This window comes from Mustela nigripes, chromosome 1, assembly GCF_022355385.1.
Source record: "Mustela nigripes isolate SB6536 chromosome 1, MUSNIG.SB6536, whole genome shotgun sequence".
In the NCBI taxonomy this organism is placed as follows: Eukaryota; Metazoa; Chordata; class Mammalia; order Carnivora; family Mustelidae; genus Mustela; species Mustela nigripes.
Window position 1 is genome coordinate 12,594,111 of NC_081557.1, and position 25,661 is coordinate 12,619,771.

Here is a 25,661-nt window from a genome sequence, read left to right on the forward strand (position 1 = left end):
AACATTCATTTTATCGAATTTCCAAAAGAATTCCGGTGACTAAGAAAGTCATTAGTTCCTTATACTTCAGTTTCCCATCTAAGTTAGCAATAAGTTTCCTGTGCTCTACTTAACCACATTTAATTTTTAAGAATCTTAAGAGGAAAAATGTCTCACATGTAATTAAAAAGAAATGTTGCTTGGTAAGAGTTGGGACTGAGCTCACAGTAATTCCATCCTGGTATAACCCCTTCTGGCTGCTCTGAAGAGAAGAAGGACCCAGATACATATAAGGAAATAACCAAGATGAAAAGGAGGGAAGAGATACAGCTTGAAGTGAAGAAATGACACAGACCCCCCACATACACACTTTAAAAACTTTATTTATATAAAAAACTCATTTGTTTTTAAAAGCATTAACAAGAGAGAAAGAAAAACAGGAAAGGTATGGAGCAGAAGACATGCCCCTTAGTAGTGTTCGGTGGGAGGTGGGATTTTTGGTTCTCTGGAATTGAATGTTTAGTGTTTTTATAAACAAAAAAGAAAAAAAAATAGTTAAAGGTCCCCAAAAGCCCATGGCTGTTCTATTACCCACACCCCACCGAGAAAAAGAGCACCAGGAAAAGAGCAAAAGAGGAGAAGAGAAACCAAGAGTGGAGCCAGGTCCAGATGGGGGCGATTTCCCCTGTGCAGTATGTTCTTAGGGTCAAAGAGGGGAAAAGGCTCCTTTTTGCCAGAAAAGGAGTGGGAAGAAATGGGGGGGGGGGGGGGAAAAAAGGGGTTTTTAAGGTAGGGGGGAGGGGAGGGGGGGGGGTGGTGGGTTGTGCACTTTTCTCTTACCCCATAGCCTCAATTTATAAGGGGAGGGGGAGAGAGAAGGATAAAGATTTCCAGTTGCATTGAACAGAGCTTTTAGATTCAGGGGAGGAGTAAAAGGCAAAAAAGGAGAAGGGTTAAAAACAAAACAAAACAAAACAAAAATAAAAAAACAACCAGCATAGCAGCTGATTCCTCTAGCCCAACCCACTAATAAACACTAAACTGAAAGGAGGTGGTACTGGGGTGGGGGGCAGGGGAGGCAGGGAGGGAGGGCACAAGAGGCGACCTCCCTCCAGCCACTTCAGAGATGACAGTAAATTCTGAGCAACTAAGGAGTAAGAGTCACACCACTCACTCCTCCCATACTTTGAGATTCATCAGAACAGGATTTTTGCAAAATCCTAACCATATACTATTGAGCAAAAGCTGAATGGCTGAAATCAGAGGCTCTACCAATTCCCAACAGAGAATCTGAGGTTCTCTAGGTCACCTCTCCTTTCTGCTATTTAGGGCCAATAGTGGGTAAGAAAGCAACAAAATATAATTTGCAAAATCATGAAAATGAGACCGCAGAGGCAAAGAAAGGCACATGGAAGGGAAGGAGGAGATGCACCCCAGGCCAAAGGCACAAAGAAGAGGCAAATCCAGGGGCGATCTCCACCTTTTAAGGGTAAAGGGGGTGGGAATATGTACATCAAGTCCTTTTGTCAGCCGACCAATCCAGGGAAGAGGCAGGCAGGGAAGGGCAGTAAGGGTAGGAAAAGGAGACATAAGGGCAGGGGGAAGCCAGCTTCAAAGCTTCCTGCCAGTTTCAGACTAACTGATTCATGTACATTCCTACTAACTCCTCTTAGAGGTTCTTCTCCTCCCCAGAAGACATCTTTCTGCTCCTTCTCACCCAAAAAGTCTTCCTTGATACATTCTCCTCTTTCTACAGTCTCTTGCAAATGGCCAGGCCAAGTCAGCAGACATTATCACAGGATGGAAGAGGAAGATTAAGGACAGCCTCAGTAAGGGGCAACGGCAGCAGCCCAGGCTGTCATGAGGCTTGGAGAAGAGATGGAGTCTGTAGGTCCATGACGCTCCCTGCCCTGGAGATGAGGAGAGCGAGGTTTCTTAATCTCAGTTCTAGAAGACCTTCACTTACTCAAGGGCCCTTGCCAGGTGGAATGTGCCAATGTTGCCAGCCTTCTTTGAATCAAAAATAGTCACTGGGGAAGGGAAGAGCTCACACTCCCCATTCTCCAAAAAAATAAAAGTCCCTTCCCCACCAGGGAAAAAAATCTTGATTAAGAATTATCAGTTTATCAGAGTGCTGGACACTGCATATACTGCATGTAACTTCCAATTCTTCCCATGGCTTCCAGTGAGGACTCCCACTTGCTCCCTCCCTCCATACAAGGCCAAGAGTCCCAGAGAGACCTGGTAAAAAAAAAAAGCTAATCTGCAGCAGTTTCTCAAGATATGCATATAACTGAGTCAGGCTTCTTGGGAGCAAATGGAGGGGATCTGCAGGGGGTAGGAGGGATAATTAAGCTTCACTGGAACAAGTTAGGAGTTGGTGGAAAGAAGGTGGCCACTTAGGGCTAGAAGGGCAGGAGGCAGCCTGGCAGTTGGCACAATAGTCCAGCGAAGAAAGGGAAAAATCATCAGTCCATTTCGCCACCAAAAAATAAAAGTACATATATTATAAGCTCAGATGTAGCGGAGATAGTGGTGCTAAATCTTCTGCTGTAGGGAAAAAAAGAGAAAGAGATGTTAATAGGATTGGGAATGAGGAGAACCAAACGACAGTTGAGCAAATCTGGAGGGAGGAAAGTAGCACATAATGGAGAATCCGATCACCAGAGGCATGTCCCAGCCTTGTAAGAGGCAACAATCACAGAAGCAGCACCCCCCAAGCTCCAAGTGGCTGAGACTAGGGTCTCTGGCCTGATCAGATCAGCATGATTGGCAAACTGCCAGCACACAGGGGCCTCCTTCCTCAAGATGATCTTGCGGGTGGCTGGAGGACATACCATGGAGGGGTAAGACACTTGGTCCCCCTCATCATCCAAAACCAACACATCCAACTCTTCCTCCAGAGATTCCTGCCCCTCGTCCTGCTGTGAACACATGCAATTTGTTAGTAAGGAAATAGAAACCTCGTGAGTGTGTGCCAGATCTAAGGAAAAATCCCTGAACTGGTCAACTCAAACAAAACAAGAGAATAGTAAGAAAAGGGCAAGATATTCCAGAAAGGGCAGGGACAGGACAAGAGTAATGTATGAGAATACACTGATCAGCACTGGTTGCCATTTATTGTCTACCTTCCCCTAACCTGACCGTCGCAGAATGACCCAAGAAATCCCAACGTGAGTCAAAACTCCTACTTTACCTGGAAACCCCTACCAGGAAAGGATACTGTCTTTCACCAGGTACTTTTTTTCCCTATATCTCAAAACATGGAAGTTTCAAAACAGAACTAGCCTTAGAAGGACAACAGTATATAAAAGAGAATTTACCATCAGGGGTGTTCCCTTCAACGGCTCCATTTCACCTAGATCCCCGGATCGATCCAGTGTTCTGTTGTGGTCCCCTCTCTCGTTCAGTGTGGAATAGTTGTTATCTAGCGAAAAAAGTACAACAGGATAGTCCCCTCTTGTGTACACTATATATTAAGCAGAGAAGTGTGAATTAGGCACCCCTGTTGGAAGTAAACTTTGTCAAATGTTCCAGAAAGGCATTAAGGTCTCATCCTTGACTTAAGGTCCCGGACTTAGACAGAACTTGTAGGACATAGGATAATAAAGCTAAACAGAAGCAAGCTGTATATAAATGGTACTGGAATTAAGAGGAGAGACAGTAAGGTGTGCTGCCAACAGTCAGGAAGGACCTAACAAAGGAGACAGGACTTAATTAAGGCTTTGGGGATGAAGAAAATTTAGCAAAACAAAGGGAAAGGGCACTCCAATAAGAGGTTATTACCTGAACAAAATCAAAATAGTGTAAAGACAAAATAGCAAATTAGACCGGGGTGGGGTGGGGGGCTGAAACAGACTACATGAAAGGAAAATGGAGAGAGAGCCTGGAGCCAGCTGGTGAAAGGCTTTAACAATTTAAGGACCCACAAGTGATACTGTAGTAAGTGGGGGTGGATGTAGAGAATGATTTTTTTTTTTAAACCTTTGCATATGTGGGAATGCAGAAGAAAGTAGATAGGTTCACTCACTCTCTTCCTATCCTTACAAATGGAAATGTCCAGCCAATGAATGCTCTCCCAGGATGGTAAATGGTGAAGGTGCTAGGAAAAAACCGCCAAGGCCAGACAGTTCTCATCCCAATGAAATATTACTCCATGTCCTCAGGCAGGAATTAATCACCTACCTAATGACTTTGTGTTTGATCCCATACTGCTCATCTGAATTTCTTCCCGATCAGGTTTCTTATCTATACGGAGTCAGAAAGTTATCCAGGTCAAAAACCAACTCTTCGAATTCTACTCAACATAAAAATTGCTCTCTGGTTCATCCTCCCTCTCCTTCATCAAATTTTTACTGAGCACCCGCTATGTGCCAGAGAGTAGACAAAGCCCTCATGGGCCTTAAAGAGATCCCTTTCCAAAGGACTCCTAACGTAAGAAACCATTCACTCTAAGCCAGCAATTGTCAAATTATTTGGTCTCCTGATCCCTTTTAGTCTTAAAAATTATTAAGAACCAAAAAGCATTCATTGGTATAAGCCAATATGCGTTACTATTTTACTGAACTGAGAGATTGATACTTATTTCACTTAAAAGTAACAAGAAAGTTATTCCATGTCAACATAAAACTTTTAATGTTTTAAAAAAGCAGGTTTTTGTTGTTTTTTTCTTTTTTTTCTTTTTTTTAATTTTTACATATCTTTTTCAAGTTTGGCTTAATAGAAGACAGCTGGATTTTCACATCCACTTCTACATTCAATCTACTGTGACATAATTTTAGTTGAAGTACAAAGAATTTTAACAATCTTTTCAGATAACTGTAGATATTCTTTGATAGTATACTAACACTCAACAAGTACGGTTCCTCTAAGGTTAGCAACATGAATCCAAATGAATGATCTCCTCATACTTCATTAAATTAAAATGCACTGGTCTGTCCTGCACTTTGACTAGGTCAATTACCTATGTATGCTTCTGAAACATCACGCATTGGTCACTTGGAAAATACTGGTTCAGAGTAAGGTAGATCTACACATTAACGCATTTCATTATACAACATCAAAAAACCAAGTCACATTCATTACTATTATCACTGATTTCAATAAAAAGTCTCTTAAGTATTGGGGTGTTACCAGGCTCATAATGGCAGGTGTAGGAGTTTGCCAAAGTTATCATTTTTGGGGGCGCCTAGATGGCTTAGTGGTTTAAGCCTCTGCCTTCAGCTCAGGTGATCCCAGGGTCCTGGGATAGAACCCTGCATTGGGCTCTCTGCTCAGCAGTGAGCCTGCTTCCCCCTTTCTCATGGCCTGCCTCTCTGCCTACTTGTGATCTCTGTCAAATAAATAAATAAAAATCTTAAAAAAAAAAAAAAGTTACCACTTTTACTTGAAAATTCGGGCAACAATTACGGTCACTTATTTTTCCTCAAAGTGACAAGCTCACTGCATTCATTTTTGAGAAAAATATCTAGCAAATATCCAAGTCTGAATAGGTGTAGTTGGTCTTTCCTTCTTTTCCCCCCCAAGGGAAAATGAGAGTCCATAAAAAAAAGTGGCTAGTACACTTGGAAACTCCAACTATATCGACCATCATGCTCTGTATGCAGCACAGGATCTTTCAAGAAGATGCATACTCAAGGTTAGAAAAACCTTGAGTTTTTCTCCATCAAGTATATTCTTAAGTGAAACCAGTTTTGTTTTGTTTTTTTTTAAAGTTGTGAGTCCACAGCAATGAAGACTGCGATGACTGATTTGGCCTGGCGTCACTGCCGGTGTGCACCACCAGGGCTTTGACACAACTGGCACAAAAGTCAACAAACATGGGGATGGATCCTCACACGACGCTTCAAGAGCCCTGAGGCAAAAGCCAAGTGTCATCATGATAATAAAGAGTTACAGGGCACCTGGGTGGCTCAGTGGGTTGAGCCACTGCCTCGGGCTCAGGTCATGATCTCAGCGTCCTGGGATCAAGTCCCACATCATCGGGCTCTCTGCTCAGCAGCGAGCCTGCTCCCCCCCTGCCTCTCTGTCAACTTGTGATCTCTATCAAATAAACAAATGAAATCTTAAAAAAAAAAAAAAGATAATAAGAGTTACAATATACAATTCCATGAAAAAGAAAACATTTCATAAAACAAAATATATAATTCATCTTTTGGGAAAAAAATGTATTTGCTCACATGGCAAAAAATAAAAACCACAAAGAGCAGCAGTTATCTCTGGGTAATAGAAGTAAGTGGTTTTGCTGTTGTTATTTTTCTGGTTGTCTGTATTTTCTAAGTTTTCAACAGCCCATAATGTTACCCGGTATTACATGGGAATTTAAAAAGCAAGAAATAATCATCAGGCAATATATACATGTATCAAATCATTGTGTTGTACACCTTGCATTTGTACAATGACAGATATCTGTTCTCTCTCAAAGAGAGAATTTGGTGAGACTAGAGTTCACTGCCCGGTCACTGTAAGCCTGCAAGCAAGGACAGAGAATCCCACCCGGGCTCCTGCCTCGGACAATCCCCAGGTGAAGTATTATTACCCTCATTCAATAATAAATATATATTCTATTCCTCAGGCAGTCTGCCCACTAAAGAACAGCAGTGGTGGGATAAAAGCAGAGGGGTATGCCCCGTAGATACTGTACCTGTTTTCTGGTTCCGGTCAATGAGAGGGAGAGTGCTGTCGTCATATGAATGACTGCTCTGGCTTCGAGAAGCGTTGTTTAGATTCACCTGGAGGCAAACATAAAATGCAACAACGTCAGAGAATACTGAATTCACCCACATCTTATTCCCCAGTGGGCACACACCATTAGGTCCCTATTCTCAAATACAACTCTTACCGAAAGAGGACTCATACAGATTAAAGAAACACCTATAAAGTGAAACAATCTAAAATGTTACAGCTTCTATTTATGCTCCTGATGGTATTCAGGAGACGACAGAGGGACCAAACACTCATACTATCAGAAGGTGACACAGTCTCTGGTAAATTCCTTCAAAGGGCTATGGCAGATTTGGGGAAAAGTCAAAAAGGCCACCTTCCTCCGTCACGACCAGCACTGACAGCATGCTGTGATGCAGAGGAAAACTGCAGCTGTTTGGGCAGCAAATGAAGCGTAGGCACCACACTTTTGGGAAGGAGGGGTAAGCCAAATGATTTCCTAAGAGAGATTTGGGATAAAGTAGGACTTTTGTGACAGTGAAGCAGAAGAAACCAAAGACAAAGTGGTACATGAGACCCAGGACAAAAAAGTACACGCCTAAGGCCCCAGAGCTGCTCTACCTGGAAGTCTGATTTCTTCCATCCTTCTTTTTCCAGTGGCTTCCGTAGTTCCTTATAGCCCCAGATTGTCTGTAATACAAGTGCTGCTGCTCGGACTTCTTTTTCTGAACGGTTCCTTTTGAAAAAAGTTAACACCAGATGGAATTTGGACGTTAAGACAAGGGAAGAAGCTGAGAACCTGTATTCTCTAATACGATGTCACACTAGAAATGCCAAAATGGGCAGGAGCAAATATTCACCAAGCTCTGTATTCTGTCCTCACCACTGACACCCACAAATGTTTGATGAAAAAGCAGGTTATCAATTGATAGCTCAACATCAAGACAAAAAACAGAGCAGTATCTCTTCATTCTTTACATATAAAAAAGGGGAAAGAACCTTAGAAAGCAAAAGGGGAGCGCTCCTTCCTAGCAGCTCCCCCCTCTTACACTCAAACTCTTCCAGCTGTCATTTTACGCATTAAACTCACCCTGATTTGTTGATCAGCACCAGCTTCTCAATGCCCTGTGTCTCTCGAAGCTTTTTGGCAGCTTCCAAGTTCTCAGCAATAACCTCATTGATGGTGTTCAAGAGAGAGACCACGGTGTCCTCAGAGAAATTCTGGGAAGAGCTCGGCTGCCCTCCTGGCAGATTCTTTACCAAGTTGGGAATAGCATGTTTACCTATAGCATTAAGACAAAACGAATGTGTGCAGGGAGAACAAGCCAAGTTCAGCTGTAAGGAGCCCAAGACTACACTTAACTACACTGATCGTTGAAAATGTGGTATTGTCCCCAGGAATCAACTTCATTCTGCTATAGTATTATCATACCAGAGGAGCTAAGGACCTGGAATAGCCATGAATCCATGGTCTTTCTTATTCATTTATTCTCTCCTCTAGTCACACTGAAACAACATGAATACTTTATATCAAATATGCTAGTTTTTTCAGGTAGTCTAATGAAGATAGCATACATATTTAAATTGTAACAGTTCAATAAAATAATCGTTATGAATTTAACAAAAAACTGGGCTCTGCCACAGCCCACCTATATTAACTCTGGACAAATTACGTTAAGTTCTTTCCTGGGCCTTTTTCCTTATTCTATAAAAAACTCGACCTCTAGGGCGCCTTGCCTTGGTGGCTCAGTAAGTTAAAGCCTCTGCCTTCAGCTCAGGTCATGATCCCAGGGTCCTGGGATCAAGCCCCACATCGGATTCTCTGCTCCGTGGGAAGCCTGCTTCCTCCTCTCTCTCTCTCTCTCTGCCTGCCTGCCTCTCTGCCTACTTGTGATCTCTGTTAAGTAAATAAATAAAATATTTTTAAAAAAACTGTACCTCTGTAAAGAGGTCATGATCAATGAGAATGTGTGGAATTATTAACAATGCCTACTAACAAAGGACATGCTTATTAAATAAAGCTGTTTCTGTTCTGTTTTTGAAGAGTCATCACTTCTTATCTTACTAAGAATGATTAAACTAGAACGCTTGGAGTTGCAAACTACAGAGAGCTACTGGGATCCCTCCTCTGTCATTTCAGTAATAAACTTAACAACATCAGCTAGATGAAAGACTCTGTACTAGATGCTGAACAAATGGTTCACATCCAACTCCTTACCAATGAGCTCTTTGTTGCGGGCATCCACAGCCAGATTTCTCAGTGCTCCAGATGCAGCTTTCACTACACGCTCATGTTCATTGGTCAGGAGGTCGGCGATGGCAGAAAGAGCCTTCTCTTGACGCAGAGCAGAGCGAATGTATCGACCATACTAGAAATTAACACATGGAAAGAGGTGGAACAGATTACAAATGGCGGCAAACTAGTTAGCTGAGTTCTCCCACCTCTAAATCCATTTTCTAAAAGGTACTCACCGTCCAGCGTCCAGCACACAAGTTCTGGATAGCTCCAGCTGAGGCTTCAAGGATGGCAGGAGTCTTGCTCTCCTTGAGGAGTGAGATATATATCCGAACCACCTCTGGTTGAAATAAAAGCTCATAGCCTGCACAAGAAAGGACAGAAAAACAGAGAAAGCTAGTCAGTACCTATGTGCCAGGCTCTGGCTGGTTGACGTCCAGCTTCAATACTCTGGATTGACGGATTTCTGCTCCTGAACCATCAGGCTCCCTATATTCTCCCACCTACCCAACAACCAACTCAGAGTCTTGAGTCCAAGCCTTCTTAAGAACATACTGCACAGTCTACAGTTAGGCTACCCGATACTCATCTGTGGACTATGTGTATGAGACTCCTAGAGACTAAAAATAAAAAGATTAACTTACCTCGAGCTGGACTAGTTCTTTTAGGGAAATCCACTGTATCATTTGCTGGATCCTCTGTGGGTTTTTTCCCTTTGGAAATTAAAAAAAGGACAGAGGGGTAAAGTTTGAGAAAGAAAGAATCCACTTAGTGCACTTTTTACTCTTCAGTCAAAATCTTTTTGGATCAGAGATGCACTGACGCGGAGTAGGGGTGGGGAAGAGACACCAAAAAGAAGAAAACAGAAAACCAAGCTCCCCTCCCCCATCCCAGCAAGGGGCTGCACAGAAACGAGGACAGAAAACAGGCAGCAGACAAGTAAGATGAGGACAAGCACCGCTGTCGCTGTGGTCCTGAGTTCTGGTAACTGGGACTGCTGCCCGGGAATAGCATGCCATGAGCCATTGGCTCCAAACAGCTGAACTTGTTTCAGTGGTCTTCCTCAAATGAATTTTCCTACATGCATCCATAGGGAAGGGTTAGGAAATACTAGAGAAGCTAAAACCAAAGCATGCAAATTAGAAGTAGGGAAGCACCTTAAAAGATTCCACTCACCTCTGGAGAACCACTCATCTTCCAGTGCGTCACCCAAGGTGGAAAGCAGAAAGAAAGGAAGGAAGAAAAATGCAGGAGAGTGATGTCAACAGGATCATGGGCAAATAAGTAGGAAAGCAGGGAGAAAAAGAAAAACACAGAAAACACAGAGGAGGAATGGGGGAGAAGGCCCCAGATTGGCTGAGTTCTCGTCCTTTGCTGCCCCCAAACTGATACCAGTACCACCACCACCACCACCATCACCACCTTGAATGAAGCACATGACAGAGGGAAGCAGCTGCAGAGCAAGGAGACATCCTTGACTAGGCAGACTCACATACTGCTCAGCAAGTATTTTGTACCTAAAGCTAAAAGTGTTCCTTCCCCTTCCTGTCCTACATTAAAGAGCAAGGAACAATGAACCAAGACTCACCTTTGCCCTTCTTGGCCCCAAAGCAACTGGCAGCATGTGGCCCGGTATTATTGGCAACATTGGGAGGTGCCTCTTGGTAACGCTCTGCCTGTGGGATCTCCCGGTGAACTTGATAGGACAAATTCCGAAGAAGGCAAACGCAGTTCTCCACAAGCTTGGGAACACAAGACAGAGGGTTTAGTGAACAAGGAAAACGTCTATCGTGATTTCCCAGCAAGAACAGGTTTCTCTGATTGAAGTATTAAAATACTGATCCCCAAAAAGCACAGCCCCCTCCATTATCATTCACAAAGACTCTTATGTGCGCCAAGCTTCTCAAAATCCTTGCAGCCTCAGACTAATAAAGGTTTCTACCACCATTTGGTGTGTGACACAAAACTGAGGATCGCCCTGACTTTTTCCTACTTAGGAATATATATAACCTTGGAAATACACCTACAAAGCTTTAAGATAGATGATATAGGTAAGAAAACTGTTTCCTTCTAAGGTGAACATCCACTTTAGGGAGCAGGGGTTGGTACAGATACCTAATGTCCCTTAAAAGCCTGAGATGGTGAGGTCTGCACGACAAGTACCTTCATGGCTGCTGTGCCTGGAATTCACTCAGCCATTAACTTACCTTACTATCTGAGTCCTTTTGCCCAATCTCAGCCTGAACAATGAAAATGAGGGCATCCACTAAACCATCACATTCACGAAGTTTCCGGCGAGCTTCACTCCTCTCTGAGCTGACGTTCCTGAGGGGGAAGGGAGAGGCTTCAAGAAGACTCCGATCTACAAACCCTCCCTTAGTATCTTCAACAACTATGAGCCTCCTCTGTACTTTTTCTTTTTAATCTAACAGTTAGTGAGTACTTGTTACAAACAAGGTACTGCAGTTGAGAGAAAGCTGAGTAAGACAACTCTTCTTCCAGGACATTTATAACAAGGTCAGGGGGCCGGGGGGGGGGGGATGACACACAACTAGGGAGGGTCTAAATAAGGTAAACCAACAATACTTTAAGATCATACGGATAGGGACGCCTGGGTGGCTCAGTTGGTTAAGCAGCTGCCTTCGGCTCAGGTCATGATCCCAGGGTCCTGGGATCGAGTCCCACATCGGGCTCCTTGCTCCGCAGGGAGCCTGCTTCTCCCTCTGACTCTGCCTTCCACTCTGTCTGCCTGTGCTTGCTCTCACTCTCTCTCTCTCTTACAAATAAATAAATAAAATCTTTAAAAAAAAAAAAAAATCATACGGATACTTCTTGCAAAGGAAGTACAAATGAAGAAAGGGGCAGAGCATGCACGGGTATACTCCAAAGAGAGAAAGACTATATTGCAGCATTTATAGGATTTAAATAAATCAGAAAAACTTGCATGAAATATAGGCACTTTTGAGTTTAGCCTCAAAAGATAAATAAGGAGGGGCGCCTGCCTGGCTCATGAGGTAGAGCACACAACTCCAGATCTCAAGGTCTAAGTTTGGGTACAGAGATTACTTAAAATCATTTTTTAAAAAAGGTAAAGAGACAAGGGCACTGTAGTCTGAAGGAAGCATACATCTCCCCCCAACACCACCACTCTTCTAGTACTGTGTTCCTCCTACTGCATTTTTCACAGCTTTACTTGAAATACAGGTCACTGAGTACACACTCAGGCTCAAGACTAGACAACTGCCTTACATGTCGTAGATACTGAACAAATGCTCACTGAATTAAATGAACAAAGTCAAAGACACACAGAAGTGAGGATGTGCAGGGGAACAAGTAAACCAACACAGCAAATGTATGGGCACACAAGCAAGCAGTGACAAAGGTAAGACAGGCTAGAGTCACAGTATACAATACGGACGGTAATGGAAGCTGAATGACAGGCCAAAGAATTAAAAAAGAATTTCTTTTTTAAACTTAAGTCAGTCAAAAATTCAATCTTCATATTCTTGAAGCCCTTATGTTACCTAAGACAGCCAGCTGTGTTGGTGAGTACCGACTCCCACTCAATATGGCGCGGCTTACAATCTTCATTAGGTTCCCGCTCCCAACCAGAATGTGGGATGATCACTTCATCTGTCAATGCATGCAGTGCATGGTCCACAATCTCCATTTTGATTGAGTCATGGGATGAGAGATTCCACAGGGTTCCTGGCAGAGACAACCCATCAGATACCTCTCCAACACCCAAGACAGTATGTTTGAAGAATGCCAAAGAGGATCCCTTATTCCATCATTTCTCAGTCTTCCCCAATGACCAAATACCTTGTAATGGTATTCAAGCTTTTGTTTGTGACCCATGATAAGAAATATACATTATGGCTCAACATATATATACATATGTGTACATCATGAAACAAAAGTTTCATAAAACAATACTTACTATTTATAAGCAATGCTCTCTGGGTTACCTACACTAGAGTTTCTCAACCTCATTAACACTGACCCTTTGGGCCAGATATTTCTTTGCTGTGGCAAGCTGACCTATCCATTGTTAGATTTTGAGCAGTATCTATGCCCTTTACTCCTTAAATGCTGGTAGCACTCCCTCCTGCCCAAGCCAAGTTATGACAACCAAAACTGTCCCCAGACATTGCAAATGTCCCCTAGCGGGCAAGACCAGTCCTGAGAACTAATAATAATAATCTATTCCACTTCTTATTCTTTTTTCCTCTTGAAATACCGACTGGGATCCACAAAACTGTGTTCAATACACACTAATGGGTCACAACCCACAATATGAAAACACCACTCTTCAAAGCAAGGATCACAAGCTCAAATATCTACACATGTCAGGCAGGTGAGTCAGGACAAGCAGATATTTAAAAGAAATTACAAGAGAGTGGAAAAATAGCAAAAGACACTCAGCTTCAGTGCTGGGGAGACAACTTGTTATATGGCAATAGTTGGCAAAAAGGTTCAGGATTACTACAAATGGGAGAACAGCCCTACCAGTCAGCTCAGACTAACTACTGTCAGGTAGCAAAACAGATCCATTGTTGCCAGTTCCCACACATTTTTAATAGAAGCCAAACAAGCTGCAATTTGAAATGAAATCTTCTGAGTTTTAAATATCAGCAACCAATTCTTTGAAATTGTGAACACTTCGCATGATCCAAATAAATCAGGGAGATGGATCTGCCCCCAAAAACCACCAGTTCACAACCTTAAGTCGAAAGTAAAAAGGGCTGAAAGTCTTTCTAGCTTTCAACATCTCTACGGGTCACAGTAACCCCAACCCAGCAGCTGCCCTTGTGCCCATAACTCACCGGTGATAACTTCAGTGAGATCCATATCCCGAGCCTTTCGGAGCAATCGCACAAGGGCAGGAACACCATCACAGTTTTTTATGGCGATCTTGTTATCTTGGTCACGCCCAAAAGAGATATTCTTGAGCGCTCCACAGGCTCCAAGGTGCACTTCCTTTTTGGGGTGGTCTAACAATCCCACCAGTACTGGGATCCCCTTGAGCTTCCGGACGTCGGTCTTCACCTTGTCATTGCGATAGCACAAGTGCTGCAGGTATGCAGCTGCATTAGACTTGACAGCATCCAAGCGGAATCCTAACATGGCAATCACCTCCGGCAGCTCTGGCTGTCTCCAGTTGTGAGGCGGGGGTCCCCCCTTACGCAGGCTATCCAAGCTTGCTAAACTTCCCCGTTCATGCTGGGCCAGAGGAGCCCAATAGTACTGGTCCGATGGCACCTCCTCACCAATCATGTCTTCATAGCTCCTGCAGTGTTGGAAGAACCAAAAGGAAAAGAATACATCAAGTTGTCAAGTCTGGTTTTGTGGAGAGCTCCCGTGACCCCTCACCTCCAAGGCAGGAGGCAGGAGTAACTTCAGCTCTAGCACACTAGATCTTACCTCTCCTTTGCGTAAATGATATACTGATCAATTTTTCGTAAGGAGATAAGGGAATAATTTTAAAGGCATCTGCAGTTAGATTAAAACTACCTTTTTTCCTGTCAAGTTTACTAGCTCGGAGGAGAGTAACAAGCATTCAGAGACGTTCATCACAAAAACAGAACCAAATCCTGACTGCTTAGCACTAAAATGATACCTGACAGCTAAGCTCTCTGGATAGTGACTGAAATAAACCTTCAGAAGACAGAGTTAAACCAAAGAAGTCAGCAAACAATGTCTGAGAACAACTCTTACAAGCCTTCGGCTAAACAGGAAGTGAGGCATTTACACACAGGAAACAGCTGCTGGGATTAAACCCTTAAACACAATTCTTATTTAAGCCTCTCCTTATCTTATTTTGGAAATTATAAAAGAGGAGGTATTAAGAGTAAAAAGAGTACAGGCCTTCGGGCTACACCAAAGGGGGACCTGGCTTTAGTAGAAGCTTGAACATTAATTTTCACAGTTCATCCCAACGTCACCTCTGCCACTCAACAAATGTGTTCCAGATAATGATTGCCAGCCTCCAATTTCTACAGATGACAATACCTTGGATTCTGTTGAAACAAAGGCTACTGAACACCACAGCATTTGGGATAAACAATGACTAAAGAAAAAGAACAAAATAAGCAAGGGAAGGCTTAGAGAAAAGCCTCACTGGAGAGAATTCTTCCTATTTCAGTACTACCAGTAACCACTAGAGGGTGAATCTGTCACACTATTACTTATTCATAACCACCAGGAAGGAAGAGACCCATTATCTGCGAGCTCATCTCACCCTCTGGCTCCCATAGGAGAGAGGAGCATCTATTGTGTGGAACTCTCCAAATAAGCCTGTTGTTTGTTCCACAAAACCCCTCCCACTGTCACCAAACCCTGAAAGTTAGGGGCAGCAGAGGCCCTGCCTCAGAGCTGTCAACACCAACCACTCAACAGCAACTCAGATGGACAAAGCATTAGTAAAAATCTCTATTTTCAAATATCATTGCAACAAAGTGAGCAGGTTATAACTAAGCTTTAAAAGGAGGCTACTGAACAGTAATGTTAAGGGAAGATTCCATTTTACTAGGGGAAAAATAAGGTCGGAGTATGTCGAGTGTGTCCACCTGCATAGGAAAAAAAGAAATCAAAGCAAATGCACCAAAATGTTAACCACAGTTCTCCCTCTACGGCCGGAATGCCTTTCTACATTTTTCTAGTTTTGTAGTGAGCACGTCTTACTTTCATTATTGTTTTAGTATAAGCAATTACAAAAACAATCGCCATAACCAAGATTTTGGTCACTCGGTTGTATTTCCTTCTTTTATAAGCAGGGGATCATGACATTCTTTCCTTTGTTTTACAAATAACAAAGCTGTGCCCAGAAAGATTAAATGACTTGCTTGAGGCTATATAGCTAGTGGCAAAGGCACAACTAGAACCAGAAGTCTTCTGGTTCAGTGCTTTATCCACTAATTATTCTGCCTTACTGTTTCCGTTTGACCTTGTATTACTCTCCAAGGCCTGGAACAGGAAGCAGCTAATGTTCCTTCTAGTCAAGCAGGTTTCCAAGTCCAGTGCCACCCTGGAATGGACCAAGAACCAGGCCCAAAAATGCTCTCTTTTTATGTCAGTTGCCACAGTAGAGAATGACCTGGCCACCCACACCCACCTAGATCCAGTCACTCTACTAATGAGGAAGTCAAAAAGCAGACTTGTTTCAAGCAGACGGGCCAACGCCCTGGGCAGACTCCTTTGGTGATAGCTGTTATCTACCACTGCTTCAAGTTGCACCAGCTGAAGTCTGGTGCCCACCCCACTGCCCCCTACCCCAATAAAAGGTGAGTCACATGGGAGTTGGACTAGCTGTCCAAATGATACAATACCTAAAAGGTGAATGACTCAGGCTGAGATAATGGAGCCTCTAATCTGGGCCCTGCCCAGTTCACTACCAACCAAGCTACCTAATATGAGGAAAACGAGCACCAAGGCATTTGCTTTAGAAGGTTATGACCCTTTACAGAAATTCAACAACAGCTGCTTGGTTATCCTTACTATGAAGACATCCATAAATCTTCTCCTTTATTTCTTATTATTTTTCCTTGCCTGGAAAACACCATGTCTCTGATTTATCGTAGAGCAGGGTTGGCAGCCCATGGGCCAAACCTGTTCTTGTACAGTCCCAGAGCTAAAAAGGGGTTTATTTTGTATTTTAAAAGGTTGTAAAAGGAAAACAACAACATTAATATATATATGGCCTGCAAAACCTATTAAAATAGTTCTACCTGGTCCTTTACAGAAAACGTTTGCCAACCCCCATTCCAAAGCCTTCTTTCAAGGCAAACCTTCTACCAGCCCAAACATCAATCACTCCCTTTTTCGTATCACCAGAGAATCCCCAGGGATGAATGGCAAAGTCAGTATAGGCAACTGCTAAGTAACCTTTCAGAATGTCACTTATATTCCATCCTCAAAGGATGCCACCCCCATTTCACTTTATAATCAAAGGTAAAAACCAAAACACTAAGTGTCAGGGCTTTGGTGAGATCAAGGTTTATTTTTAACTTGAGACTAAAATCACCCCAGGGAGGGTTCTCACATACACCCTTAACTGTCTACTCTGGCCCTGAAAGCCAAAAACCCTCAATTCTCTCTTATTACCAAACCAAATGCTAAAGAAATTCATAGGAGCAAGGCACCAAGCTCCCTTGTGCTGCTGCCTATCACCAGAAAGCCAGATCTTGGGCAGAAACAGCGGCAACTCTTGGCATGGAAGCAAAGGCCACTCTTTAGGATGTAGACCAATAACCATAAGTCATTATCTATAAATAATTAGAATATAGGATTTTCATCATGAAAAAGACAAAAAAGCAAGTCAGTATCTGGTAAAGTCACAAAAGGGAAGACAGTGTCTCAGATTCAAAAAAGCACTTAGAAGGAGAAGGAATAGCTACCCCTTATCTCTGTCTTGGTTTAAGATCCTTGCCTTCCCCTTTTCTTCCCTACCTGAGTCGTCGGCGAGGGTCAGAGGGCGTCCCAGTCCGACGGGCAGTGCCATAATCGGACATCATGCCGTAATCCAGATCATCATAGCCCATGCTACGCTGGTCATCTTCTAGCCCATAAGGCTCTGGGTGAAAACGATGCAGATCCACACTGCTCCCACCTACCCGAACTTGGGGCTGGGGCCCATACACATCCTGTCTACTAGGTGCCCGATAACCTTCCATGCTGGGCCTGTACCGCTCCTCAATGCGGGTCACCCGGGACAAACTGCCATAGTTGTCACTGCTACTTGGATAACCATCTTCATAGTGGCGGCTATATCCATCAGGAGGGTAGTGGAAGTTCCTGGGAAGGGTAGCAGTGCCTGCTTGCCCAACGTAGGGACCAGGTCCCCCATTGCCATTCTTGCGGAAGTCACGCCCCAGAGTCTGGATATAGTTGTTAGAAACTGATGAGGCATCCACAGGCAGCCCATCTGGTCCCACAGGGACTGGCTGTACTGTCCGTGTTGTCACAGTCTTCACAACTTTCTTGACCTTCACATAAGGAAAGAGAAAAGCGTGAATAATAGAAGCCTCAATTCTAGACCTCTTTTTTTTTTTTTTTAAGATTTTATTTGACAGAAGGAGACACAGCAAGAAAGGGAATACAAGCAGGGGGAGTGGGAGAGGGAGAAGCAGGCTTCCTGCCGAGCAGGGAATCCAATATGGGGCTTGATCCCAGGATGCTGGGATCATGACCTGAGCTGAAGGCAGAGGCTTAACCCACTGAGCCACCCAGGCGCCCTCCCGCTTTTTTAAAAAAGATTTTATTTATTTATTTATTTCACAGACAGAGATCACAATCAGGCAGAGGCGCAGGCAGAGGGTGGGGGGGTGAGGGAAGCAGGCTCCCTGCTGAGCAGAGAGCCCAATGCAGGGCTTGATCCCAGGACCCTGGGATCATGACCTGAGCCAAAGGCAGAGGCTTCAACCCACTGAGCCACCCAGGCACCCCAATTCTAGACCTCTCTAAGAAATGAAACAAACCCCTACCACTACCTCATTTGATCTAGAAATGCCTTACATTTTACCAACTACCTTTCACTCTCTACCTCACAGGAAGTGCCCAGGCAGGAAATCTGTGCCGGCAGTAACTATGCCTATAAGGGAAGCTATTGTAGACCTTGAAGACTTCTCTCTTCCCCATTCCATTCAATTTTCCCATATCTCTTCTATCTTCCCTGTCTAGCCAGAGATCACATTCTTTATGCATTCACTACAGATTGATACTTTCCATCTACCCTAAGTGCTTCATCTCTCCCCCACCACCAAGAACGACCAAAAGAAGACCTCCTATATCATCCCAGACCTTATACAAGTCTTAGCTTACTGTGGTCTCTGTGCGCCGAGTAGTTCCATCATCAGAGGTCTCCACAGAGACAACAGACATGGCTCCCTCAGGGTCCTCCTCCGTGTAGGTCCCCACAATCTGCCCTGGCTCCTGCATTCTGGGAATGGTGCTATACACAAGGTGACTGTGATCCTGTATGGAAAGGTGGAAAAGGAAGGAATGATTATTAAGCCATATATATCAATAGTCCAACCCAATGAGAAGTAGTCTCCCTAGAGAGATTCCTCATGCATCGTCCATGGGCCTCAGGATTTTTAGTGGAGTAGATGTCCCCACCTTTTGAACTTATACAAAAGAGCAGAAGATGTAAGTCCCCAATTCTAGTCATTTAACAAATATAAACTGAGTTAACTATAGCCATATCAACACCCAAGTGACAGAGACAGCAGATTTAACTTCCCAGTTATGGTCATCAAAGTGTCTATGAACTGTGTTAACTGTGGCTACATCTGCATCTGGGTGATTCTTCAAGAAAGTTCACCAGTAAAGAACTTTTAAGATGAACCAGAAAGTACCCCCCAAAACTCTCTTCTGACTGTTACTATTTAGAAACTGCCTAAGGCTCAAGACCCGGGAGATTTCAGGTAAGAACAGAAGCAGGCCCATTCCAGAAAAGGGATGCAGTAACTGAAGGATCCAATACAGGAGCAGTGGCCATTAAAACTCATTCCAAAATACAACTACGTGTATACACTTATGCTCCACTACTTTATTTTCCTAAATGAAAGAAGCTAATTAATGGGTGGGTTCTTACAATGTATCAGGCACTTTGCAAGACACCGACATGCTCTTACAGGCTGGGAAGTAAGAGAAAAACGAAGCAACCCAGACCTTGAGCCAAAGACATTACCTGGGGTCCGTTGAGTTTCAGATCTGAAAATTTCTGTCGCTCAAGGTCAGCATCGCCCACAAACCGGCCGTTCTGAAACATAGCCCACAAGAAGACAATTCATTTTGTGGCCCTACTTTGCTCTATCAAATACAAATGATCTTTTTTCCAAACAGGAAAAGGGTTTTCAAATAGATATTTGTGGCCTGGAGTCCTTCTGTCAAGTACTTATAGAAGAACCACATCACTCCTTAGTTGTAGCACTTTCCTCAAAAGAGGAATTGGGCGTGGAACTGGCAGACTGGGTCTCTGGAACATAAGAAGGTAAGCTCCATGACGGCAGACATTTTTTCTATTTTTATTTTTGGTCAGTTTTGTTCAATGATATATTTCCAGTACCTTGAACAATGCTTGGCACATAATAGGCTCTCAAAAACTATTTGCTGAGTAAATAGCAGGACTCAGGTAAGTCCTTAAAAATATAAGGAAAGTTAGAAAAGCTAGGTTAGGGAGTTTCCAAAGGCCCTCTTTATTGCTTCATCCATCTTCATGCTCTACTACCACTGGAAACTCCCACATCAGCCAGCTTTTAAAGAGAGACACCAGAGATGTGTCTCCCTTTCCAAGCAGGAAGAAAACGAGGACCCCAATTCTCCTCTGCAAAAACAGTTGTCTCATCATCATCATCATCATCATCACCAATTTTTGGAGCCAAAGAACATAAGCTGCTCTGTTTTGAGCAGCAGGAAATAATCTAACAACATTACACTACGTAAAAGCAGTTGACTGCTCCTCTTCCAATAGGAAACAGTGAGATCCAGCCACCTTGGGAGACTTCCCCCCACCCTACTCCTATTACACAGGGAGTGTAATGCTGCAGGGAGAGGAAGTTAAACATTATTTTCAGGAAGAAGGAAAGGTGTGGCTTCGTTGCTGAACAGAAGTTAAAAATAAGAGAGAGAGAGAAAGAAAGAAACCTAGTACTAAATTCTGGAATTCCCCACCACCTCCAAGCCTGAGCCATCCTACTCTCCCCTTCTAATATATACCGCTCACTGCTAACCCTCTATTCTGATTCCTAGGAACACTGCAAAAAATCCTAGGAACACTGCAAACATACTGCTTCCAAGTCTCCTAAATGGACTTTTGTCCTCTCGTGCAATATGCTCCTTAGCATGATGGATCTTCTCTGTCTTAAAAAATAAATAAGTAATCAATGTAAAGGACTACTGGAGCATAAGCACTGTTGTTAGTTCCCAACCGGAGATCCCTTAAGATGGTAGAGTCTACCAGGCAAGGTCTACCCTACACATACACACCCTCAGACAGATTACATCACAGCCAAGTCAGACCAGAGAAACCACAGGAAACACAAGATACTTCTCATTTCTAACACCAACTCCCCCAAGTCACTCAGAGGCAGCCAACCCAGAGACCACTGGCTCCTGTGGTTATCTGGGTTAAATAATAGCACGATGCTCCTTCTCTAGCTCTAACCAACAGAATTAACAGTGATACCCTCCCCACAAGACATGATCTGCAAAGCTAACAAAACAAGCATACAAGGGGGGCGCCTGGGTGGCTCAGTGGGTTAAGCCGCTGCCTTCGGTTCAGGTCATGATCTCAGGGTCCTGAGATCGAGTCCCGCATCGGGCTCTCTGCTCAGCAGGAGCCTGCTTCCCTTCCTCTCTCTCTGCCTGCCTCTCTGCCTACTGTGATCTCTCTCTGTCAAATAAATAAATAAAATCTTTAAAAAAAAAAAAAAAAAAAAACAAGCATACAAGGACAATATGGAGCAGGAATACACAATTTACAGACACTGCCACACCTTCTGAGCAGACTGTTCTCTGAACAAGACTGAACCGGAGCTGAGAGTATAAGATACCCAACCTCACCAACCACTAAACAGGCATTTACCTTTCTGAATTTTTGATACCAAGTTGGGGGCTGGGGGGGAATCAGAGCAAACAGAAGGACCTTAGGTACAGCGCCAAACTACATGATTTACCATGACTAGAATTACATCCCAAACCAGAAACCCCACTCCAGCAAAACAGGAAGTCAGATAGATGCTTCTTGAGATACATCTATTCAACTCAGCAGAGCAGCAATATTCCCTATCTCTTACATCAGTACTGGGAAGGTTCACCATGATACACGGGCACCGGACAGCCCATCACCACGAGGAAGGCAGTTTCCCAAGTAGGATCATAGCCTCTCTATGACCAAAGTCCTACCTGCAAGTCTGATGGAGAGAGGGGTTACCTGATGCCGGCGGGTGAGGGTGCCGTTGGCCATGAGTGGGTTGGCATCTTGTGGTGAGACCCGGACGCGTTCCAGTTGCGCCGAGACGTGGCGCCGTTCCTCCTCCAGCGCCCGGGTCAGCTTCTCAAACTGGGCCTCTTGTTCCTTCACAGAGGCCAAGATGCTGGCGGTCGACTCCACCTCTGAGTCGTCCATGAAGGTAAGGGGCGGAGCCGCCGCAGGGCAGGGTAAAAAGGAAGGTGTGGATCACAGAGGGAGGAGCAAAGAGGGAGAAGGCCCCCCTCACTTCACACTACTGAGAGAAGGTAAGGGAGAGGAGAGAAAAGGTCACAGGTCAGAGAAGACAGATGAATCATTAATCCCAGAGCCAAAGATGCCCTCTTGTGGTTTTACCACAAGGCAGAAAGCCAGCCACCACCAAGCCTAGGAGCCCATCACCACTGTCTGCTCAAGCAGGATCCTTTGCCCACTACCCTTTAACACCTCACCAGAAATAACCACCGCATGGAAAGGTGCAACTAGATCCAAGTCTACACTGTTGGCAGGAGAGGGTGAATATGGATAAGTACTACAGTCATAACAGGAGATTAATATTAGATTATTTTTGCCTGGAAAAATTTGTTGGCATTAACTCAGTGAAAGTTGTAACTCCACAGCACAGACCAGCACTCACTGGCCTGCAGAGGTAAGCCATTTCTAGAATTAAGGGAACAGTACAGACCTACAGATCTTACCTCCCCAAATCTGAACACTGAAATTGCCTCAGGGGTGGCAAAATTTACTAAATAAATATGCAGGTTAAAATGCCAATCAATCAAGAAATATAAATAGTGGGACGCCTGGGTGGCTCAGTTGGTTGAGCAGCTGCCTTCGGCTCAGGTCATGATCCCAGCGTCCTGAGTCCCACATCGGGCTCCTTGCTCAGCGGGAGCCTGCTTCTCCCTCTGCCTCTGCCTGCCATTCTGTCTGCCTGTGCTCGCTCTCTTCACCCCCCCCCTCTGATAAATAAATAAAATCTTTAAAAAAAAAAAAAGAAATATAAATAGTAAAAAAAACTTCCTACCGTCAAATGCAGGCAACAAAATGAAGGCCCTCATTTTGAATACATTTATAAAGGAGTCTTTTTACTTTTCAAAACCATACTATAATGCTGAAGGCAAACTGTGGGCCTTGGCTCCAGGAGACAAGAGAGTAGTACAACCATAAAAAATTCTGTATGTAAAAAGGCTCCACTTGCAGCGACCTTCACCTCTTTGGGAAGTAGGAAAATGAACACATTCTAACCTTCAGTCAGTGGCTGGGAACTTCCTATATCCCTGTTATCCTGCAGAAAGCTCTAAATAAACCAACTGCATTTTTACATCTTTACCTTTCCAACTCAGGTTAAACACCCAAGTAGCTAAAGGATTTGTGTTCTATTTATACAATAAATGATTGTTGTATAAAAAAGAAGAGTTCCCCACACCCTACTGCATTAACTGCAAATCGGTCAGTAAATGGAGGGAGGGGCCCTGTAGTCACACCATTGGACTCAATAAGGTTTCTCGCTTACAAACTGGCTACAGGAGACTTTATGGCCAGTGCAACAAATACCATGTCAAGAGGTTTTAAAATAAACTTTCTTCCCCTATTCCCCACCCTCTTTTCAACCCCTTAAAGGAAAAAAAGGTACTTAAAAAATTTATTCTTAATAAACATATTTCCATACACACCTGTTAAGACAAGGTCGTAACTGATTGGTTTTAACACAGAGTACAGCCCAGTCTAGATTCAAAAAATCATGGGAGAAGCATCCCAGCCACCACAGCAAGGAGGAAGCAGGAAGGAGAGAGCTGCAGAAATATTTGGAGGAAAAATGAGATTGAGAGGAAAATAAAATATACCCAAAACATTAAAAAATAAGAGGAAAGGGCAGGTATTGGGAGAAAGACAATCTGGGAATGGAAGGGAGTCACATAAAATAGGACTTGCAATTGCTTAATGTAACAAATGCCCTTGGGACTTTGTTCTGTCTTCAGATACCAGGACCTTGATGTAGTTTTTATTAAAACCTGGATTCTACTGTCATGGAGTACTTCTGTACAAAGTAGGTTATAATATAGATAATAATTCACTTATCCCCTATTCCCGGCAATTCAAGTGGGGGAGGGGAATTTCTGATGTTGGAATGCCCTTCCCCCTCCTTCCCACCCCTAAGGCAGAAACCTCAAAGCCCAGTCCCAGCATGCCCACAAAGACATTGAGAAACCAACGCAATAGTGGGGAAGACAAGTGGGGACTAGCCTAGACTGAGCCTTTTGCTTCAGTTCCCTTTCCCACGCTCCCCAGGGCCCTACCAAACACAAGCGCTTGGGCCTGTTTGCTCTAGAGTACATGCAGCATTCTGCAAGCAAGAGTACCCAGAGGAACAGACAGGTGTCCAATAAACTCCCTAATTAATCCTCTACCACTAAGACATCTTCCAGTGGGTCCAGCACCGAAATCCAAGAATGTGGCAGCCCCACTCTAAATTTCTGTCTTTGGCTCTGGGTTCCCGCAATCACTTATCAAACTACTGTTCTTCCTTCCCGTCTGTTGCTGAGTTTTCCTATTCCCACCCTACATCCCAACAGGCCACTCAAACATCTTTAATAAATATCCTCATTAAAAAAAAAAAAAAAAATTTTTTTAATGCTGCTCCCTCATCTCTATTGCTTCATATTAAGCACTGAACATATCCGCTATGTATGATGACCTGCGAACCTTCCAGATCAGGAGGACTCTAAAGCTCAAAAGACATCTTCCAGTTCTAGATTTCAACAGGGCCTGAACTGCAGTTACCACTCTGGCAGCCTCCACCCTGTAATCTTCTTTGCTAATAAATACCCAAACTACCACTATCATGGGGCATACAGTAACAACACTCCCTGCTGCAGAGAAATTGTCATCGTGTGGTAAACAGCTATTTTTTACCCCTACAACTCTCAATAAAGGGAGTTAAGAAAGGATAGTAGGAAAACTACCCAGGGCTCTAAATCAGGATGCAGGATCTTCTCGCATCCTTCACAGCTTTAAGGACTGAGCACCAGGCTCTAATCTGCAGAAGATGACAACACAGCTAAGCAGAAAGAGCGGATCAGATTCCTAGACCTAGCAGCACAGTGAGATTTTCTGCCTGAAAGGGAGCAGAGGCAGAGGCTATGTAGGATAGGACGCAGAAGACTGGTCCCAGTCCTGGCGCTGCCACTAACCAACAATGGCAGGAAGTCAATGCCATGTTCTCATCCAAGAGATGCCAGCATCACCAGCCCAGTTTAACTGAGAGTTGCTAAGAGGATCAGGTGGGATAATGTATGTCATACAAATGTGAGGTATGAAGTTGTTTCAAGAGTTAGTTTCTATCTCCCAATTATATTACTTAATGGTAATGCCTCAGCCTAAAACTATTTTGTGAACTAGTAGATGAGACTAACTGGATCAAAAGCATAACTGGGTTCTAAGGAGTGGATGAGCTGGTTTCCCTGCTCCAACTCTATTTACTAGGAGGTCCCACCTAGACCAGTGTTTCCAGGACACAGAGTGCAGGACTGCACACCCGCTATACTAAGTTCTTGACCCCTTATTTGAGGCCTTAGCAGTTTTTAACCACAGAGAAAGGGAAGGTGAAAAGAACTAACAGTTACTGAGTGTTTTACATTTATTATGGCGGTAATACAACGCTAAAGAAGGAAGTTTTACTGCAAATGAGAAAATGGGCTCTAGGTGAAGAAAGTACCCAAGGTCTTGGTTAATAGCAAAGTCTGAATTTAAACTCAGATATATTCCATTCCAAAGCCTGTGTTCTCTTTCTACTACATGCTGTCAAGTCTA

General features: G+C 43.7%; 1 protein-coding gene across 10 annotated transcripts in view; it reads right to left on the reverse strand.

Moving 5' to 3' along the window:
- Positions 1 to 774: 774 nt before the first annotated feature.
- CTNND1 (catenin delta 1) overlaps positions 775 to 25,661 on the reverse strand; it is a 48,159-nt gene continuing 23,272 nt past the window's right edge. The window contains exons 2-21 of one of the 10 annotated variants that reach the window (XM_059405034.1): positions 23,525 to 23,644; positions 21,813 to 22,104; positions 19,569 to 19,640; positions 18,698 to 18,850; positions 17,327 to 17,862; positions 13,705 to 14,168; positions 12,403 to 12,586; positions 11,086 to 11,203; positions 10,467 to 10,620; positions 10,055 to 10,072; positions 9,523 to 9,591; positions 9,115 to 9,242; positions 8,861 to 9,011; positions 7,733 to 7,925; positions 7,264 to 7,378; positions 6,623 to 6,710; positions 4,165 to 4,227; positions 3,303 to 3,406; positions 2,817 to 2,903; positions 775 to 2,529 (exon numbers count right to left, since the gene is read on the reverse strand). In XM_059405034.1, coding sequence (XP_059261017.1) covers positions 2,518 to 2,529; positions 2,817 to 2,903; positions 3,303 to 3,406; positions 4,165 to 4,227; positions 6,623 to 6,710; positions 7,264 to 7,378; positions 7,733 to 7,925; positions 8,861 to 9,011; positions 9,115 to 9,242; positions 9,523 to 9,591; positions 10,055 to 10,072; positions 10,467 to 10,620; positions 11,086 to 11,203; positions 12,403 to 12,586; positions 13,705 to 14,168; positions 17,327 to 17,862; positions 18,698 to 18,850; positions 19,569 to 19,640; positions 21,813 to 22,007 — 2,904 coding nt within the window. In that variant the 5' untranslated portion in view covers positions 22,008 to 22,104; positions 23,525 to 23,644 and the 3' untranslated portion in view covers positions 775 to 2,517. Of the gene's footprint in view, positions 2,530 to 2,816; positions 2,904 to 3,302; positions 3,407 to 4,164; positions 4,228 to 6,622; positions 6,711 to 7,263; positions 7,379 to 7,732; positions 7,926 to 8,860; positions 9,012 to 9,114; positions 9,243 to 9,522; positions 9,592 to 10,054; positions 10,073 to 10,466; positions 10,621 to 11,085; positions 11,204 to 12,402; positions 12,587 to 13,704; positions 14,169 to 17,326; positions 17,863 to 18,697; positions 18,851 to 19,568; positions 19,641 to 21,812; positions 22,108 to 23,524; positions 23,645 to 25,661 lie in introns of all 10 variants that reach the window. The other 9 variants (XM_059405032.1, XM_059405040.1, XM_059405033.1 and 6 more) reach the window with 9 other exon arrangements.